This window comes from Parasteatoda tepidariorum, chromosome X2, assembly GCF_043381705.1.
Source record: "Parasteatoda tepidariorum isolate YZ-2023 chromosome X2, CAS_Ptep_4.0, whole genome shotgun sequence".
Taxonomy (NCBI): domain Eukaryota; kingdom Metazoa; phylum Arthropoda; class Arachnida; order Araneae; family Theridiidae; genus Parasteatoda; species Parasteatoda tepidariorum.
Window position 1 is genome coordinate 47,919,352 of NC_092215.1, and position 21,292 is coordinate 47,940,643.

Genomic DNA, 21,292 nt, shown 5'->3' on the forward strand with positions numbered 1-21,292 from the left:
TATTTCACAGAACTGTGGCCAACTAGTGGCATCTGTAATCCCAGGCTTGAATAAACAATTAAACATCACAGAAAAGCCGAAATGAAACCACGATCGGGAAAAGTGGATTGCACAGTCAAATAGATTGGAAAAATCCCTCCCCACGGAAATTGTAGGTTGCTCAAATTTCACTAATTCTACTTTGCACGCGAAAATCGAGAGATACGCAGAGAAAGGGTTAAAAATAATTAACTGAAAATACCTATTACAGCCATAAAATAATTTGCATTCTAAAAATGTCTCAATATATCCTATTTTAGTGGGGAAGAAAAAGATTAGAGATTGTTGAGATGTGGATTCTCAAAATAGCACGGCTTTTTTCAATCTTCCATTTTCCAGCATTTGCTCTTTAACAAAATAAGTTATTTTCCTAATAACAAATTATACTACAATAATATTTTGTGAATTTCGCTAAAGTTGGAAAATAATTTTACCAACATTTTTAAGGGAAGTCGGTAGGGGATATACCAAATAATGCTAAAAAACTGATCCTTTTCGATGAACGCGTTTTTAAATTTGGGAGAGCGGGCAACCATGAATGAATTGTTTGAAAAAATGAGAGCAATTTTACTATTTTATTTTTATTTATTATTATTTTTTTTTTACGAAAATGCATTCAACAACTGTTGCTATTACAAAAACATTTGGAATTCTTTAAAAATTTTGGATATAAAGCTTGAATGAAAAGTCCACAAGCAGTTCATATTTGATGATGAAGGAAAAAAAAAATCATTGGCTGTAGGGAGGAGGTGCCTGAGGTACTCCAGTAGGATAGCAAGGATTTGTAAAGCCTCCCTCAGAGTGTATAATTTTTGAATGTTGAAAATAAGGAGTTCTTGGTCCAGCTGGATTTTGACAGATAAAAAATCCCTGAGGATGAACAGATTGGTAAGGCGTAATTCTAGTTGTTGGTTCATCAGAATCTGAAGTAGAGTCAGTGTCATGATGGCGTCTTCGTTTTCGGGAAACTATCACTGCCCAGGATGAGAACATGATAAAAACAAAGAGGCAGACCACCACACCGTACATGACGTCTGATATTTGTATCAAATTATGACCAGATGAATCTAAAATGGTAAAAAAAATGGTTTTAAAATTTGATTTTTGATAGATTTTTGAATCTAAGAATTTTTAATAACACACAGCCTAAAATGTATCAGTAATGCATCGGAAACATTTCAATTTTCGCAAAATTTTATAATTTTTAATGAAAATGTCACTAACAGTAACTGTAATTAAGAGATGTGTCAGACATACCACATAAAAGATAAGTTTCATCACTGTTATCTCCGCAGTTATTTTTCATATCACATGTTAAATTTTTGGGAATACATCTTCCGTTATCACACATATACATAGATGTTTTCAGACAATCTTGTATATCTAAAAGTATAAATATTCACAATAAACATATTATAAGTACAACATCAATATAAAATTTTTCTTCTTAAAGTAGCACAATAGTGAACAAAGTTTATTCATCATATGTCACTAAAATCTCACAAAATTAAGATATCTATAAAAATGGAATTGATAAAGAAAATTTTTGAATCAATGAGTCAAATTAGCAGGATGTCCCACTGCAGATAATCTAACTTATCGATTCAATTGTAAGTTATTTTAATAAATCTGAATTTTATAAGTTTTCTTTGTTATTTTTCCAAGAAAGCAAAAAAACTTGATGTAGCAGATATGACTGCTGAGCTGTCTTTTTAGGATTTATTAGTTTTTATTTATAGTATTAGTATGCTACCCCATGCTCGCTCTTACTCGAAGTACGTTTCAAATAGCTAGTCCTCTCATTTCACGTAATTCTTTTATTCCCAAATTCCTTTAACTTTTATTTTAAATAAAATTAGAGACTCCATTCATCTTTCTAGTTGACCTATCAGAATCACATAAAGTAATTTCGCTGACAAAAGCTGAGAATGAAATTACCGATAACGAAATAGAATCACAAGCAAAACTAATTCAAAATTTTTTTAAAGGAAAAAAAAGGAAGACGTGTTGCACAGCTTCAAATACTTAAGAATACGTAGCAGCAAAAATTCACGATTCGTTGAATAACACGGTGAAAATTAATTTCAACCTTAACGTAAAGTTATTCAAAACTAATGTACACATTTTCATGTCAGAATGTTCCTTAAATATTGCGAGACAATGTGCTTCCTATTTTTCCATTTAAAGGGTCGCAGTACCCCAGCAAAATTTTTTTAAAATAAAGGTATAATCATTCATTTTGTGGATACTTTACATGCTCATTTAATTATAATCAATAATAACTGCAAAAATAGTTAAACTCCTTAAATTTTCAAAATTAAGACGAAAATTGAAAAAATTCAACATTTTTAAATCCTTAAGGCTTTTTTTATTTCAACTTTTTAAAAAATTTCTTTCTTTGTACCTACAATATTCATCTTAACAATTTTGCGCTTTCATTTGTTGATATATCAATTAGAATATTTTTTATAGATTATTTTGTAAAAAAGTAGAAAAGGTTAAAAATTCCTGTTAGGTATATATAACACGCTGTAAAAATTGTAATACCTCATAAAAAGCTCATTCCATGCACAATTTAAATAAGTATATTATACTTAAGATAAAAAAGTTTACTTCAAAGCTTTATCTTAAATAGAAAAAATTCCTTAAGGATTTAAGATTAAAACACAAAATTATCATCTATGAGAAAAAACACTTTAAAGTCTGTCTGCTCTTCAAGTTTCTGTTTTAGGGCAATATAAAATCATTCATAACTTTTTGAAAAATTTAGATAGATAATTTTTTTTTCAGTGCATTAGAAATAGTTTGAAGTTTTATTATAAGCAATAAAAAAATATAGATATTTTGGTCATTTTTTAGGTACTGTGACCCATTAATAATTTTTGCGTAATGAGAGTAAGAATCAACGGCGACCAAGACAGCAATAACTTTTTAATAATAATGAGACATACTTCAACACACATGTTTTTCTTTAGTAAACATTTTTTAGTACAGATCAATGACATTTCTTAGTGCAAATCAATAACTTTTTTTCAGATTCATATATAGAACAGAAAATTCTCACTTTTCGTTGAAGAAAAATGCAATTTCTGATTTATCCATTTTTTTAAAATTCTTAAAAGTGTAAAATGTTACAAATATTAACTTCAATGTTGCCATGGAATATTCTGCCCTATAATTTTTTTTCCATGTGGGATTCATATTTTGACATTCTGTCTTATTTTGTCTGCTCCAGACTGATCCACGATAATTTGCACATTTAATTATTTATTTTTTGCATCGATGGTATGCAGTAAGATGTTAAAAATATAAGTTATAAATAAAGAGGTGATAACTATCAAACATATCATGCGCATAATATAAAGAAAACACCATAACTTTTGATCGAATGATCGGATTTTTGCGTACTAGAATACAATCTTAATGTTTTGAGTGACTAACATTAATTGAGTGACTAACATTAATTTGTGCAGACGATGTATATAAAGTTACCAAATCATGCACAAATTTTTTTTTCTTCCTGTGATTATTTTTAAGGATGCCTTTTTTTCCAACAGAATCGGATTTTTGATCCTCAAAAAATTAAAATTCTTTCGACTACCATTATTAAATGAAAAAATTATGTTAAAAAATAGTTTTTTGCATGGATAATATCTTTGTAACCATTAAATCCTACGAGTAAAAAACCGACAGATCAAAAGTTATTGAAGACTTCGCCTTTTTCTTCCCTACTGCGCAAAAGATATTTTTTGGTTTATTCACTGTTGTCGCACCCCTCTATTTCAGGCTGCATAATTAGAAGTTTTCTAAACATAAGATATGAACGAAAGTTAATATGGTTTTAAACGTTTCGATTTTGTTATACTTAACAACTTGAAAGAATCGACTGAATTTAAAGCTCGAAATTTACTGATCGACTAATATCCAAACTTCGTAATTCGAAATGATTCTTTTTTTTTTAAAGAAAAGGAGGTCAATTCACTACAAAAAAACATCAACTTTACAATGTCGATAGACTCACTTTTAAATATTTCTAAATCAGGTTAAATTCAAAATTAGCTGTTAATTTTTAAACAATGGATTTTTTTATTTCCTATAACACATGTAAAAATGTAAAAATGCTAAATTTTTTTAAAGATAGTTATGTAAACAAATAGTACAAGATATGTTTATGATCTGGTGCTATTCCAGACTTGTTGAGAAATTGTGATAAATATACTCATTTTGTGAAATTAGAATTCTTATTTTGTAGAAGATCACAAAAACCAGGATTCTGTCCAAACTTTCTGTGAAAAATTCTGTTTTTGTGAACTTGGAAAAGTTTACTCATAATTTTCTGAATCTAACTTATCGTAGAACTAAGAATATTCTGTTAGGGTTCTGTTTTTTTTTAGTGAAAAAATAAGATCCTATTATTGTAAATAAAAAAAAAATAAAAAAAGAAAAATAAACTCGATAAACATCTCTTTTAAAGGATTTTAGTTTCAAATTTATGAATTAAAGACATCGTCTGCTCCATAAGAATTTTGTGAAATAGATAAAGATTAAAAGATAAAAATTGTAATCATGCCGTAAAAAAATCGTTAATCAATCCATCTTTCTTAACACTAAACATACCATAACCTGTCAAATGACCGTTNTATATATATATATAGTTAATATTTTGTATATATATATGTGTGTGTGTTTTTTTTTGTTTCGAACAATACTTGCCGTTCACCTATTTCTACCACAACCGGCTATTTGACAGGGAGAATAATTTATTGCTTTATAAGGTTATCGAATCAGAAATACGATGTAATGCGTGTTCAACGTATTGCATTCGATTAGTTGCACATTTCTGCAAAGCTTGTTGCGTAGTTAGTTCAATCAGAATAACTGAATTCAAATTTCAAGAAAGTACCTAACATTTTAGATTGAATTTTTTGCGTAAGAAGAAGTAACGAAAACTAAATGTTTTGGTAAGTAGCTTATATTTTACTTTGATAGCTTTACTTCAATTCTAACTGTCAGTTTTTACCCAGAAAGATGCTGAAACAATCAAGACAACACAAGTTCTTAGAAGAAATAATACTAATTATAAGAATTTTAATTTTTATATATTCTTATAATTATAAGAATAGTTATAATAATTATCGAAATAATAATTAGAAAAAATATGTTTTCGGAAAATGTACAGCGGAAACACCCATATACGTAAAAATTCGCAATGAATTCAAAATTCTTATTCTTTGTGTTTGCAATACATAAAAATTGGCAATGTGCAATTTTGCTTAATTATAATAAAGTTATTTTTAGTTTATTTCCTTCTTAACATCCATATTTCATTCATTCAATCAAGAAACAAAGTCCGGTGATTTGACCGACTATGGTAGAAATGGGAATGGATTAAGTGTTGATATTTTTAGTGTTAAATTGTCCTGATGAGTATAAAAGAAACAGATTATGTTGGATCCAACTTACCTTCAGATACAATGGTAAATGTGAGTGAAAATCCTTCTTCAATGTTTAATCCATCACTCAATTTAGATTGAACATGATAAATCATTTCCATTCTTCCTTTTGAATAATAACTTAAATTTTCTTTGAGATCAAATTTGAATCGACATAAAGTTGTTGGAGAAAAGAAAGTATCAGAGTGATAGATCTAAAAATATAAGCAAAACTTTTTTCAAAATAAGCTATACATGAATAAACATGTAAGTGAAAAATGTGAATAAAGTAAATACAGAATAAAGTAAAATATTCAGGAGACACAGTACAATTTACAGAATAAAATAGTTTACAGAGTAAAGCACCCAGAAAATCATTCTAGGGGGTTTCAAAAATTTATAATCTTGGTTTTACTTTTAAGAATGATGAACACTTAAATATTGTAAATATTATTGAGTCATGGTGGCTCAAGAAATATAACGTTCACCTCACAATTGGGTAGCCCAGGCTCGAATCCCAGCTGTGGATGGTTTTTGTGAGTTCTGCTTCCGGTTCGCACCGACCACACAGCTGACGTAAAATATCCTAAGTGGTAGATGGATCATGATTAGAATCCCTTTGCCGACAGGTTAACCGCTTTCGTGATTATTAAGGGGTCCGAACTTGCAACCGCTATCGTGAAAAAGTTATTGGGACCGTATTTGAATATCAAATTTAATAATTAAACTTATAATAACTATTATAAACTTTAATAATGATTTGAATACCTAATAAAATAATGAAAACTAAAGCACGAGATGCTTACACAAAATTCTTAAGTGGCTTTTTGTAAATGGGTCTTGCAAAAAATATTTTTTCCGGTGCACTGGTTTTGATTTTATCTAATTGTATTTTTATCTAATGGTTCGCTAAATTTATTCTAAAAACATTATTTTCATAATTTAATCCTTTTTATCTGATTTAAAATTCATATACCATTGAAAAAATCCAAAATTTTTACCCGGTTTTTGGATTCAATATGCAATCCAAAATCTTGTCCAATCCCATTGAAGGAGGGTAGATAGAATTCAAATCTTTTCAGGACTGTACAGTCTAACCATGGTCATGGTCCAACCACGTAATATCTGTATAGTTGTGGGCAATGATATCTGACTATCTATTTTCTAACTCATTTTGAACGATGCTTGTAAGAAACGATGCTATGCTAGTATTACTCCCCCCCCCCTTTTTCGTTGCTAACTTCAGAATCAATATTGTTATCGAAAAAGATCAATGATTTAAAGATGTTAAAATTTTATTTCCTGATTATATTCCAAAGAAATATATTCTAATTGTATTTCTCGATTATTGCAAGGAAGTTAAAAGCTAGCAAGGCGTATTTTACCACTTGATGCATGCACATACAAGCAAGTTGCATTTCACATAATAAAAGAAACTGATGAATAATGGTGCTGTGTGAATTCTGTTCAACGCACCAAATTATCTTATTCTACACTTATTTGGTTTTTAAAATCGTGTTTCCCTCCTACATAATGAAATATCATTTCGAAAAAGAAAAGGGATTAAAAGAAAAGAAAAAACCTATCGAACTTTTTTAATATATTCTGCTTGGAGATTCTTTACTCAATAAGAAAGAATATTTAACTTCCTTTCTCAAATAAAGCCTAGTTTTAAGAAAAAGTTTTCTTACCGATGAATTTCAGAAACAAATTAATGATTAAAAGAAGAAAAAAAATGTTTATAGTTCTTAGGAGGAGTTTAATCCCTGAAAACCCTATCTTGGGTGCTCCACTGAACTGAGTTCTTGAAATAATATCCGAAACTTGATTTACCTGTGAAATAATATATGAAAGAATGTCCTTTCAGAGAAATCAACAGGGAAAGATCAGTATTTTCCGTAACGCTGAACGAAAAACTAGCTTATATACGTTTGAACAAGAACTTTCGTACGAAATGAACAAGTCAAAGAAGCTAAATCGGAAATATATAGTTAATAATGTAAAACCATACCGTTTAGAAATGAATCTTGCTCTGATACATATTAAGTTTTGACTATCAAGAACTCGCGAAATTTAACAGTGATTCTTTTTTTTCTCTCTGGATTTTGACAAAATATTTTGCAGCTTTAAGAGTTGCGATAAAATGTTACTTACTTTTAAATAATCCAAACAATAGAAAGACGGCTGCCTAAAATCAATTTTTTGTATGCTAACTACAACTCCAAAGCCAACTGGTGGATTTATAATTATTTTACAATTTTTGTTCATCTGATAAGGAGGACTTAGCGTCGCTATTATTTTTCCAGCTGCTCCCAAATTTGAAGCATTATAAATAATAATCTCATTTCCAACTTTGCATTCATCTTCAAGAATATCTGAAAAATAAAATAAATATACATCGGGTGCATTCTAAAAGTAAGAATCAGTGGAATGAACTCAAAGGAGTTTGTTTTGCTCAAATTAGTTTGTTTTGCTCAAAGTAGTTTGTTTTGCTCAAAGTAGTTTGTTTTGCTCAAAATAGTTTGTTTTGCTCAAAGTAGTTTGTTTTGCTCAAAGCGATTTGTTTTGCTCGAAGAGATTTGTTTTGCTCGAAGTGATTCGTTTTGTCCAAAGTGATTCGTTTTGTCCAAAGTGATTTGTTTTGTCCAAAGTGGTTTGTTTTGTCCAAAGTGGTTTGTTTCGTCCAAAGTGGTTTGTTTCGTCCAAAGTGGTTTGTTTTGTCCAAAGTGGTTTGTTTTGTCCAAAGTGGTTTGTTTTATCCAAAGTGGTTTGTTTTGTCCAAAGTGGTTTGTTTTGTCCAAAGTGGTTTGTTTTGTCCAAAGTGGTTTATTTTGTCCAAAGTGGTTTGTTTTGCCCAAAGTGGTTTGTTTTGCCCAAAGTAGTTGGGTTTGCTCAAAGTAGTTTGCTTTGCTCAAAGTAGTTTACTTTGCTCAAAGTAGTTTGCTGTGCTCAAAGTAGTTTGCTGTGCTCAAAGTAGTTTACTGTGCTCACAGTAGTTTGCTGTGCTCACAGTAGTTTGCTGTGCTCAAAGTTGTATACTTTTGCTCAACTGTTAATTTTTTCGAACTATCCAGTTCAAGGCTTCGACACGTCGCCCCAACTATTTATTTGATTACATTGTTTTCAATATTTATAATTTTGAGGAAAAATAACTGTAACAATGTAAATAAATTTAGGGCATAGGGAATATTGGAAGGTACATAGTTTGTCTACGGTAAGAACTCCCTCCGTCACAAAGTCCGAGGCCGTCTGCTGCTATGGAAACAAGAATAGCGCATTTCAGGGAGAGTAGCTTCTTTTCTCCCTAAAGCTTACACAATAGACAGAAGAAAAAGTTTCCCGTTTTTTCGCCGACCCCACACCTCTACTTGAAGTAGTTATATCTCGTTACCATGGTCACCGCCACGGGTTCAGACGAATGGCTAGGGGAGTTCTTACCTTAGACAAACTATACTCTTGTCCACTTGCTTGTTTTCATGACCATTGCATAGCATCACTCAATTGACACCACAATGCTAAAAAATAAGCTCTTGCAAGTATAATTCGTGAAATATGATTTTAGCGCAAGACATAAAAGCTGAACCCTGTTACAGTATAAAAGTTCGTCTAAAGCTTGCAGATTGCGGATTTTTGAGTGGAAAAAATAATTTAAGAAAAAATTTAATGTTTGGGAGAGAAGTTAAGGACGCATCACAGATAGCAAAGTGTGCAAAATAATAAAGCAATCCCGATAGCTAATATTGTGTTGTGGATTATAGCTTGCTTATGCATATTCAGTCTATTTCGGTAGAGATAATACAATTTCAAGCGAATACCCTCCCCCCCCCCAAAAAAAATACTGCTTTTAAATTCGGCTGCATGGCTGAAATAAGACAAACTCAATTGAACAATGAACATTTATTGAAATGAATTAATGTGATCAGTCAGACGTTTTGCCCCGAGTAATTGTAATATAGCAAAATATTTATTTCTTATCAGTTAACTGGCTATAGCTCTGAGACACGAAACCATAGCTAATTTAAAGTGTGCGGGTGTCAATTTAATGAAAATTAATTAATAAAAATTAAACAAAATAGATTAGTATATTTTCGGAAAAAATCTACATGTTAACATAAAGAGAATTTGAAAAATGTAAAAATACAATGAAATAATTCGTTGAATAATTCTGCGAAACACACATGCCCAGGTAATTTAAAGGTAAGATCTTAGGATGACATATAAGATACTGAGATATTTTAAAAGGCTTATAAATTTTGGATGCGTATTCAAAAGATCTTTATGGTCAGAATCTTTACACTCTAATTACTTTTAAAAACATCTACAGGATTCCAGATAGTCGACCTTTATATCGTAGATAGAAAGGTATTAGAGATGATATAAAGATACCTTTTACTTAACTACACTGCTCAAAAAAATTAGGGGAGCACGTGGTTTTAATGAAATTACGCAAATATTTACACCAATAAATTACAGAAAAGTAATAATTTATAATGTACGACCGAGCAGGAAAAAGAAAAAGAAAACTTCATATGCAAATAAAAGTTAATGACGTCACAAACCAGAAAAGAAGATAAGAGCAGAAATCGGGATGTAGCAGAGACGCCTGTTTCACTGCCGTAACTCAGAAAGTTGATTTCTCAGTTATTGTTTTCGAGAAAGGGTGACTTGAAAATGTCTCAACAACGTGATTTACTTGAATCCATTGCATGGAGTATCATCGGCAGACTGGAATCCGGGCAAACACAGCGCAGTGTGGCGGACGCTGTTGGAGTCAGCAGAAGTGTCGTTGCAAGGCTGTGGAATCGATTCCAAGAGACTGGAAATGTGAGTAGTCGGCCGGGGCAAGGTCAGACACGTGCAACAACTGCAGCTGATGACCGGTATATACAGTTAACAGCTTGTCGTAACAGAACAGACAATGCTACTCAGCTGCAAAGACAGTTTTTCGTGGCAACAGGACGAAGAGTTTCCACCCAAACAATACGGAATAGGCTCCATCAGGGAGGTCTCTATGCTCGTAGGCCCATGGTCTGCATTCCATTGACCTCAAGCCACCGTGCGGCTCGCAGAAGATTGGCTGCTGAACATCAAGATTGGGAGCAACGGGATTGGAGCCACGTATTGTTTACAGACGAGTCTCGATTCAGTCTGGAGAGTGACACCCAACGTGTTTTGGTTTGAGGGAAAGGGGTACTCGAAATAACCCCACTTTCATTCGTGAAAGGTCACACTACAGACGAGCTGGTTGGATGGCGTGGAGTGGAATAATCATAGGCGGACATATGGACCTGCATATCATTCGGAACGGTACTTTGACGGCCCGCAGATATGCAGACGAGATATTGAGACCTCATGTCATACCCTACGCAGCAGCCAGTGGAGATTCCTTTGTTTTACAAGATGATAATGCAAGACCACATACAGCTCGCCTTGTGGAGAACATGCTGGAAGCTGAAACAATACAGCGCATGGAATGGCCAGCGTGCTCTCCTGACCTGAATCCAATCGAATATGTTTGGGACGTGCTCGGGCGACGCATTGCTGCGAGACCAAGGCCTCCATTAACTCTCCGTGATTTGGAGATTGCCCTTCTTGAAGAGTGAAACTGTATTCCCCAAACTCTCATCGATACCATCATCGCATCCATGGGAAACAGGTGTGCAGCAGTCTTAGCTGTCCGAAGAGACCACACGCCTTATTAACAGTACTGCATCATTTCCAAACATTACTTTTTTTATCGTTTACATGTAAACCAATTGTTGTCTTAAATCGGCTTTTTGCTTTTTTCCATAATTTCCTAGAATTAAAGATTAATTCAATATGTTCTTACGTCTTTTTTTCTGTATCGCTCATTGATACGTATGCACTATCCATTTCATGCAGCTCTGTGGATGTCTCGCACGATTTTCTTACTTTCTTTGCTTGCTCCCCTAATTTTTTTGAGCAGTGTAGTATCTTCCCTTATAGTTTTATTGTTTAGTTGTAAAGGCATACATTGAATAATTCATAAATACATTATTCATAAATATATTATTCCTGATAAATGCATACTTATGTATATTACTGAGATTGAATCAATTGTGGAATGAATCAAAAACAAATTTAAAAAAGCAGATGCATAACCACATTCAATTAAAAACACACTTTTATAAAACTTGACATTCGTTAAATAATATTTTATTCAAATCTTTTTACTAAATTAAGAATAAATTCGCAGACGATTTTAAAAAAAAACGTATTTTATGTTTAAAAAAAAGAAAACGATATCTAATCAAAACACCGAAAAATCATGAATGAAATTTACGCTAGGCTTACGTAAGTCAAGTTCTTTGTAAGTTTACCAAATATAGGCATTAATCATTCCATTTAAATATTTTTTTCATTGTCAACAAGTTGTTTTTTAAAAATAATTAATTCTAATTTTCTCAGCTTCTACTAAGTAAATGAAAACAATAAATGAAAACTTCAGATTTTTCTTCGGAATACGTAGATTAATATAATATTTTATAACCGTCGTTGAACAGCTGACAATTTTAAGGGGTTTATGACTATTAATGTTCAACTTCGTAGTCTTGTAGTTTTGAGCCCAATCCAGAAGACAAGGGATCTCCTGCATCGAGCATTGGGAGAAATTTGCCTTCGTGGAGGACTTTTTGATGGAGCTAACCGCATTTGCGTTACATGGAGAGGAAGACCACGAGAACCACCAACTGTTAGCCTGAAGGCAAGGGGACTCTAACCCACGATCCGTCTACCACTAAGGATATTTCACGTCAGCACTGTGGTCGGTGCAAGCCAGATGCGGCTAGATTCGAACCCGGTTCGCCTCATTGGAAGGCGAGCGCTCTATCCCCCGAAACATTGCAGCTCAAATTAATGTAATATAAAAAATATTTATGGATCATAATTCAAATATTTTTCTTCCAGTATTAAATGATAAAAAACAATTATTAAAAAGTAATTTTTTTCGCATGCAATTATCTTAGGGTAAACGAGTTTCATAAGTGGGTGCAATTCTTCTTAAATTGCGCAATTAGTTTTAAAGATCTGTCCTAAAACTCAAAAAGTGAAATTAACATTAACGGGACCAAATTTTCAATCGCTGTCTTGACTGAAATATTGGTACCACAATTTCCAGATTGCTGCTACCGTTCCCCTATTTTGAGGGTCCAAACATGTAAAAAATTAGCTGTTTATTCAGAGTTAGCTGTTTATTCGTTTTTGTGTCAGACTTCGTAACTCGATTAATAGTTAGCATCAATTAATTAACATATTTAAGGTCACCCCCAGGAACCATTGAAATTGACAGTAAGCGAAAATTCTATCATTAGAACGAAATTTTTTCAGGGTGATATTTTTATTTTGCACAATGCATGTACGTACGCATGCACGCATGTAGGTATACATGCATGCATGTACTTGTGTCCCACACACGCAAGCATGCACACGATTCAAAATTTTCTAAGCTCTTAGGAAAAATAAAAAATAATTTATTTTTGTTTTGCTTGAACTTTCTTTGGAAAAAAATATTAACTAATTGTGTGAGATTTTTTTTCCTGAAATTTTTTTTCCACTCAAAAATCCCTAAAATAGGATGCAATACAAGAAAAAAAACTGAGATTAACGCTATGGACACCAAACTATGAATTGCTTTCTCATTAAACCATTGAGATCATTTATTCCTATTCCTAATATATCCCCCTCCCCATTTTGAAAATAAAAAATCCAAATCCTTTTGAAAGAAAGCGATTTCGTAACTTAAAATATAGCCTGGATTGATTAATTAGCATATTTAAAGTTACTCCTTTGATCCATGAGGATTGCATGTTAAGGAATATCCAGATAGTTTGATTAAAAGTTATTCAGCTGTTTCGTTTCAACATTAAGGTCATAAAAAAAGCGCCAACAAAAAAGAATTACATTTTTCAGATGGTTATCTTTACACTTATCTTCGTACTCTGTTGTTTGAAACAAATGATGATTTCGTAAATATATCATATACTTTCCCCATTCAAAAGTCATTAAACGATTTTCTTATTTTTATTTGTCATACATTTTATTTGACATTTCAAAGAAATATATTTCTTGAAGAATCTAGAAAAGAAGTATTATAATCGGTAGATATATAACTTTGTCCTGACTCATAGGTCAGATGATAAAATCATAGACAAAGAGCTTCAAAACTTTTTAACAAAGAATAAATTTTCGAAGACTTTTTTTAAATTTTAGCTCAATTCCGTTTTTCGGTTTCACAATTTCGGTTTCGGATCGAATAACGATAGCATACAGAGGAAATTCCCGTTACCTAAGTAGTATCGATACTTTGATTTTTCAGACGTAATATTTTTGTTCGACAGAGATAGGAAATCCAGCTCTTCTGCCATTAAACTAAATTTCTTCTAGCCTAGTTAAATTGATCTAGCAATGTTGCATAACCAAATAAATAAATAATAAATGCCCGTTATTTCCAAGTTTTCTTTTTTTAGATATGGAAATTTTCATTTATTTGCAGGTTGAAAATGATGGTATTTTATGATATCAGAATTTAGAAATCGAAAATTAAATATTTCCTTTCTAACAACACAGGACATTCCAAAGCATTCAGTAATGATATTTATTTTAGATTGTTTTATTCATTTTTCCTTAATTAGAACAGATTTTTTTTTGTTTTTTAGCCTTATGATACATTAGAGAATATGCCAGTATTGTCAATACCGATTAACGGCACTTACCCTTAAAAAGAAAATAAAAGGAATACCGGGTAAGAATATTTTGTGCTAGTAACATTAAAAGTACCAGGAAAGTGTGAAAGAAATTAATAATAATTTCTTTAAAATTAAATTTATCATAAGATGCGGTTATTAACAATTACAGTGATAAAAGTACGGCAGGACTGCGGGGCTATTATCTGATATTCAGAACACTGTTGCTCTATTTATGGTAAAGGGACCATTTCTCAGTTTAAACTTTTTTAGTATTCCCTACATAGTTCTATAAGGGTAAAGGGTCATTACTAGGTTAATACTTGTTCATTATGTTAACCCAACCCTGTTATTTTAAACTTAATAGTTTTTGTGAAACTATTAGATACGAGTATTTTTTAAATTTTTTTTTTTTAATTTTTGCGAAAAAAAAAGTTTTCTCCAGGTTTTGGAGGTCAACACTGATGATTATTCATAGAATTTTGAGAAAAACTAATTTTAAAAGTCGTAATACTTCTTGAGAAACGAGAGAATCAGGACACTAGCGATTATTTTATGTTCTACTACATTCATACTAACTGTTAGGATATAAATATTTTCAGTTTACCTTTGCATAGAAGGTCAAAGGTCATTCAAAACTCTTCGTAAAAACAAACCTTAAGTATAGCAGAAACAAAAACACGTCACAGCCCTGTGAGAACTCATTAAAATTTTATATAATATGGTCCTAAAATATGAGGCCCGTAACTGAATTCAGAATTAGTTATGGGAAAGTTGTAAATTGTTTTAATAAATGTGAATTGGGCCCAATTTGAATATCTGAAAAATAGCATCTCCCGAGGTGGGCTGCAATCTCAATTTAAAATTCACTGGAAGAGGAGAGCAAAGGAGAGATGGAACTTACACTTTGCTATCTAGATATTATGTTTCGATGTATTTTTTTTTTTTTTTTTGCGCTAAATCGAATAAAACCTCACCCAAGTCTATAGAAATAATAGAACAAAAGTTGTAAAAGCTTTTGATGATAAATAGTCCAGTACAATACTATGCAGACAAACTAGTGTAAAGTGCGGAGAAAACAAGACATCGGACCATCAGGTTTCGTTTCCGGATCTTTAGGTTTCTGGATTCAATCTTAAAGGTTCGAGGAGTTGACCTCAAATATGCTAATTAATTAATACATAAGATATTTTAAGTAACGAAATCAGACAAAAAAACGTACTTTCCTTAAATAAACATATATTTTTTCACATATTTGGATTCTTTACCTTCAAAATATAGGAGAGTAATCGCTATTTGGCAAATGTGGTTCCCATAGTTTGGTTAAGAAAGCGGTCCAACGTTTAGACCTCTTAATGTTAATTCGATTCTTTGCGTATTTCGTCATATTTCCTTGCAAAACATAACTTTAAGTAAAGATTTTTTATTTTTTATTATTTTATTTAAAAATTGTCAAAATTTTTTTTTTAATTGTAAGGTATACAATTTTTTCGCATAATTTAAAAAAAATAAAATTTTCAATAGCAAAATACAAAAATTTGAGGAAAATCGGTCAAACAGTTCTTGAGAAATCGAATTTTAAAAGTAAGTCTTCTTTAAAACTCGATTTCTCAGATGTTATTTGACCGATTTTGGCTCTCATTTCGTATCTTGCCATGTAAAATTACATTCTTTAAAATGATGTAAAAAATTTTATATTTCGCTATTCAAATTTCTTTCGACTATTATAAAATAAAACGAAAAGAAATTTATTAAAAGCTCTTTTTTGCATTTTATAATTGTGTCCTAATGTTTTTCAATTCATTTTTCGAGATATGGCGAAATGTGCAAAAAGTAAAATTAACATTAAGGGGTAAAAACTCTAAACAACTCTCCTCCCCCAAACTATGGGCACCACATTTCTCAGATTGCGATTACCGCCTATATTTTGAAGGTCAAAAATTCGAATCCGTTGAAAAAAAGTAGGGTTATTTAGAAAAAGTAAATTTGTTTGCTCTTAATTTGAAGTATCGTCCTCACTACTTAATTAGCATATTTGAGGTTACCCCCTCAAATCGTTAAGATTGAGTCATAGAACCTGACGATCCGATCATTAGATTTAGTTATTAAGGATGGTCCGTTTTTTACTTAGCGCACTGTACATGTACGTTTGATAACTTCTGTATTTACCATCGTAAACGAATGCCTTCAATCTGTGGATAATTCGCGTATGGAATGGCCAGCATTATCATCTGACTTGATTGAATCCAATAGAGCCTGTGTGGGACATACTTGGCCGACGAGTTGAACAACCACCTCCAACATGTGTACCGGAATTGTTTGTTGAGTGGAGAAATCTTTCCCAAAGATCAGCTTGTTGGTTTAATGCTCAATATGCCTGGGTGTTGTATGGACTGTATTTCATGGCTGCTACAACCAGCATACCAGCCATGTAATATTAAATATTTGTAAAGAATATATTTTTATAATTGCACCAGGGAGCAAAAACCCTAGTGTTTATGAATGGTTTCTTGTCCTTTATCTTCTGTTTAATAAATGGGTTTTATCAATAAGCCACGTTTGTTTCTGATCCTTTATTTGTCAAAGCTGGTGTTATCTTTAATTTATAAGCATGTGTGCATTTTAGAAGCCTAACAAATTTCTGAAATGTATAGTTTCAAAAGCCCAAATTTAAGAGAAATTCGGTTTAAATTAAAATTTTAGAATACATTTTACTTGTATTTAAAGTAGCAAAAGTTGAGTTCTTCGAGACAATAATAGAAGTATTGAGAATTGCCTGATTCTAGGCATTAAAAAATTATAAATAATGTTTTATACTATTTGGCACTCTTTTGTATCTCTGACTTGAACATAAATTGAAAAGTCAAATATTGTTAACTGAATTCGATATTCATATTTTTAAATCTTTATCATTCGATATTATAGACAGACTTTTTATATATCATATAATAAATATTTATTGTTAGTATTAATAATGGTAGAAAATAAAAAATCTTAATGCTGATTTTTGATTTGAGCTATTTAAAATAGGTACTACTTGATAAAATAAACTTACATTAAGGGTAGTTTGTTCTCTGTAAATGGAATTTCTAATAATAAAATTTCAAACATTCATTTTAAAATATTTTTCATTCTATATTCGAAGCTAAGTTGACTGAATCATTTATTCATATTTTTAAATCTTATTCCATCTATAAAGTAAATAGACTTCAAATATATTGGATAAATACTTATTGTTGATATAAGCAATAGTAAAAATCAAAAATCTGACAACTCGTATAGTATAGCATTATTTATAAAATACTACAAAATGAAAAACTGACATTCAAGGTAAAATCACTTTATGAAAAGAATTTCTAATAAAAAACCTCTAACATCCATTTTAAACTAGTCTATGTTCTAAACTGAAAAATATAATACTGTTTACTGAATCAGACTATCGTATATTTTTAAATCTTAATGGATGTTAATACTTTTAAATCGTAATGATTAGATATTAAAATAGACTTTTAATACACCAGATATATTTATTGTTGGATAGACTAGATTATATAATTATTGGTTTAAACAATGATTTTATTCGTATATACAATGATATGATTGGTCTGTGCAATATTATTGGTATAACCAATGATATGATTGGTTTGTGCAATATTATTGGTATAACCAATGATATTATTGGTATAACCAATGATATTATTGGTATAACCAATGATATTATTGGCATAACCAATGATATTCTTGGTATAAACAATGACATTCTTGGCATAAACAATAAAATTCTTCGTATTAACAATGATATTATTGGTATAACTAATGATATTGTTCGTATAACCAATGATATTATTGTTTGTATAACCAATGATATTATTGTTTGTATAGCCAATGATATTATTGTTTGTATAACCAATGATATTATTGTTTGCATAACCAATGATATTATTGTTTGCATAACCAATGGTAGAAGGTGTAAAATCTTAATATTTATTTAGTTTTGAATTTTTCAAAATACTACACATTGAAATAAACTTATAATCAGGGTAAGTACACGTTAGGAACAAAATTCTAATGAAAAAATCTCAAATATCCATTTTAAGCTATATATCAAATTGAAAAGTATAATATCGTTTACCAGAGCAGCCATTCGCACATTTTGAAATCTTAGCGGAAGTTAATACTTTTAAATTTTAATCATTAGATATTATAAATAGACCAGATAAATACTTATTGTTGGTATAAACAATGGTAGAGAAAGAAAATTTTTGCGACTTATTTGGTTTAGCATTTTTTAAAATACTACACATGAAATAAACTTACATTCAGGGTAAAAACAAGCTATGGAAGGAATTCCTAATAACAAAATTCCAAAAATACATTTTAAACTATATTCCATTCTTGTTTGACATTAAATGAATTATATTTTGCAATAGTAGACCGAAGAAATGTTCGCACTCCTGTGTATTAATTGTTATCTCTTTACCTGGTGATGTCACGTGACTTTTTCTGATAGACTGCTGCCACGAACCGTTTCAGAAACGCAAGCGAACCGTCACACATAAATTCAACATTTGCTTTTGGTATTATTTTTTTTTACTACATAAGTCGGAGTTTGAAAAGAATAGATCTAGTGTTTTTTTTCGTTTTAAACAAGACAATAGCCAGTTAGACTTTATTACTGGTAGAATGTAAAACAGAATAGGTTAAATTTTTTATTTTTCTATAATAAATTTAAGAAAAGAACGAAAGGAAACTATTTAAATCGAAACATTTTTGTTTAATTAAATTTTATTTTTCTATAATAAATTTAAGAAAAGAACGAAAGGAAACTATTTAAATCGAAACATTTTTGTTTAATTAAATTTTATCATATAATTTCAGTAGTAACTGTAAATATAACTCATTGATATCTCCCTTATGTAAAAAAAATAATTAATTGAATTTTTTTAATAAAAGTACCATTTTTTATACAATTATGTTTTATTAATTAATAATTTTAGTAGTATTTTTAACTATGTAATAGTTTTTTTCGCCGGACATTAAGGCAAAGGGGATGCGCTTCTTCTTGTTTTCCAGTGGCAACATCTAATCTATGACCAAAAATTTGACTTCTGCCACACACATACGTCTCAACCAGTTTATAGGGTGAATACATTCATACATCCACAGATCATAATTTTGACCTGAACCATAGAATGGCCAATCTCCAATTCAGTACCCCCAGAGGTATGATTTGCAATGGAAACATGGACGACTTTGTGAACCGACAGATTTAGCGTGCACCAGTCACACGAGGAGTCTTCGGCCCGAGGAAATCGAAAAAATGCTCTCTTGGATATGGGCCCAATGACCTATCAACAGGCTATCCCGGCCCTATTTTTAACTCTAATTGATCTGCGATGGCTCAGGGGATAGAGCGTCCACCTTCCAATGAGGCAAACCCGGTTCCAATCCCAGTCGATACGAATTCCGCATCCGGATTGCACCGACCACAGTGCTGGCGTGAAATATCCGCAGTGGTAGACGAATCATGGGTTAGAGTCCCCTTGCCGTCAGGCTAACCGTAAGAGGTTCTCGTGGTCTTCCTCTCCATGTAACGCAATAGCGGGTTAGCTCCCCCAAAAAGTCCTCCACGTAGGCAAATTTCTCCTAATACTCGATCCAGAGTTCCCTTGTCTTCTGGATTGGGTTTGAAATTACAAGGTTACGCAGTTGAACTTTAGTAGTCGTAAACCCGTAAAATTGGGTCGGCTGTTCAACGACGGTTATAAAATATAAAATAAAATGAAGAACATTTACAGATAATGGAATAAGAAAGATATTGGATTCAAAGAGTAATTTTGAAAAATATTTTATATAGAATTACTTTTCATATATAACTAGGTCCCGCAGTGGACTGATCGTTAAGACACGGTTCCCAGCAGATCACCGAAGTCAAGCATCACTGGCTGCGGTCAGTGTGCGGGTGGGTGACCACTTGGATCAGTCTGCGTAGGGACCGAGGGTGTGCGGTATTGGTCCTCGTTAAAATGTGCTACCGTAAGGTGCTCGACTTCGCGCGCAGGTCGTCGGGCTACCGAAGCGGGGGTGCCATCCCCTCCGCAGAGGATCAAAATTGTGATGGCATGTCTTCGGATCATCCTCCGGGATGTTTCCCAGACCGTCACCAATAGCCCATTGTGCAGCTCCAGTGCGACGTAAATTAACAACAACAACAACATGTATAACTAGTTTTAGCAATACTTTTAATTATAAATCTTTGATAAATATCCTCTACATGGTGAAAATAACGTTGGTTTTAATTTTTTTAGTTATTTTTATTTTTAATTATTCTAATTTTAGGTATTTTAATTTTAGATATTTTCTAATCACGTTTTGTTAATCAACTATGAGCAACAATACTAATTATAAATGCAATTGAAATAGCTCTCATTAACAAAAACAAATTTGATGCTATTAAAATTCTATTAAATTATAGTATTATTTATCAAAGATAGTTTTTTACATTTAATTTTGTTTCACTAATCAATTTTAGAAATACTATTCAAATAGGGGATAAAGAACCTTTTTATAATGCAAAGAGTTTAGTTAAAATCAATTGAAGAATGTTAATTTCTATATCATCATTTACATCATTAATAATTAAAGTATTAATTGCAAAATTATTTCATTATAATTGAAAAGAGCTTCAGGGCACACGAGTCGAACATTGGGCGAACATTCGAGGCAATCAACTTCAATTTGCACCTCATTGCTAAAACTACCCTTATGAAAATTTAAGGTATATTTAAGGTTGATTTGAGGTATTTTTGAGGTATTAAGGTTGTTTTGAGGTATATTTGAGGTATATTTAAGGTTGCAGAGAAAACAGAAATAAAAATTATACCTCGTAAAGGTTGTAATTAAGGTGTACGAGGTTGATTTATATATACTTCAGCTTGTTTTGAGGTTGTTTAAAATTCACTTCAAATCATCCAGACTGATAAGGTGATTTTTAAGGTATACCAGGTTTATTTTCTTACATTTGTAACAAAAGAGGTATTTTTGAGGTGTAAAATTTTTTACCTTATTTCAACTAAAAAGAGTGAGATATTTATTGAGGTATATGAAGTCATTTTATTT

General features: G+C 31.4%; 1 protein-coding gene across 1 annotated transcript; it reads right to left on the reverse strand.

Annotated features, from left to right (window-relative positions):
- Positions 1 to 604: 604 nt before the first annotated feature.
- On the reverse strand, positions 605 to 18,694 carry LOC107449523 (uncharacterized). Its single transcript, XM_071188092.1, has 5 exons — positions 18,491 to 18,694; positions 7,626 to 7,846; positions 5,503 to 5,686; positions 1,297 to 1,422; positions 605 to 1,106 (listed from the first exon to the last, which is right to left on the reverse strand). The coding sequence occupies exons 1-5, from the start codon at positions 18,564 to 18,566 to the stop codon at positions 769 to 771; spliced, it is 945 nt and encodes a 314-aa protein (XP_071044193.1). The 5' UTR covers positions 18,567 to 18,694; the 3' UTR covers positions 605 to 768.
- Positions 18,695 to 21,292: the final 2,598 nt, after the last annotated feature.

Excerpts from the sequence above, each read along its gene's own strand:
- LOC107449523 (XM_071188092.1), bottom strand. The coding sequence starts at position 18,566 with ATGGAATATAGTTTAAAATGTATTTTTGGAATTTTGTTATTAGGAATT. Across the intron at positions 7,847-18,490 it reads AGCTTGTTTTTACCCTGAAT|ATATTCTTGAAGATGAATGC; the intron begins GTAAGTTTATTT and ends TTTATTTTTCAG. Across the intron at positions 5,687-7,625 it reads ATTGTTTGGATTATTTAAAA|ATCTATCACTCTGATACTTT; the intron begins GTAAGTAACATT and ends TTATATTTTTAG.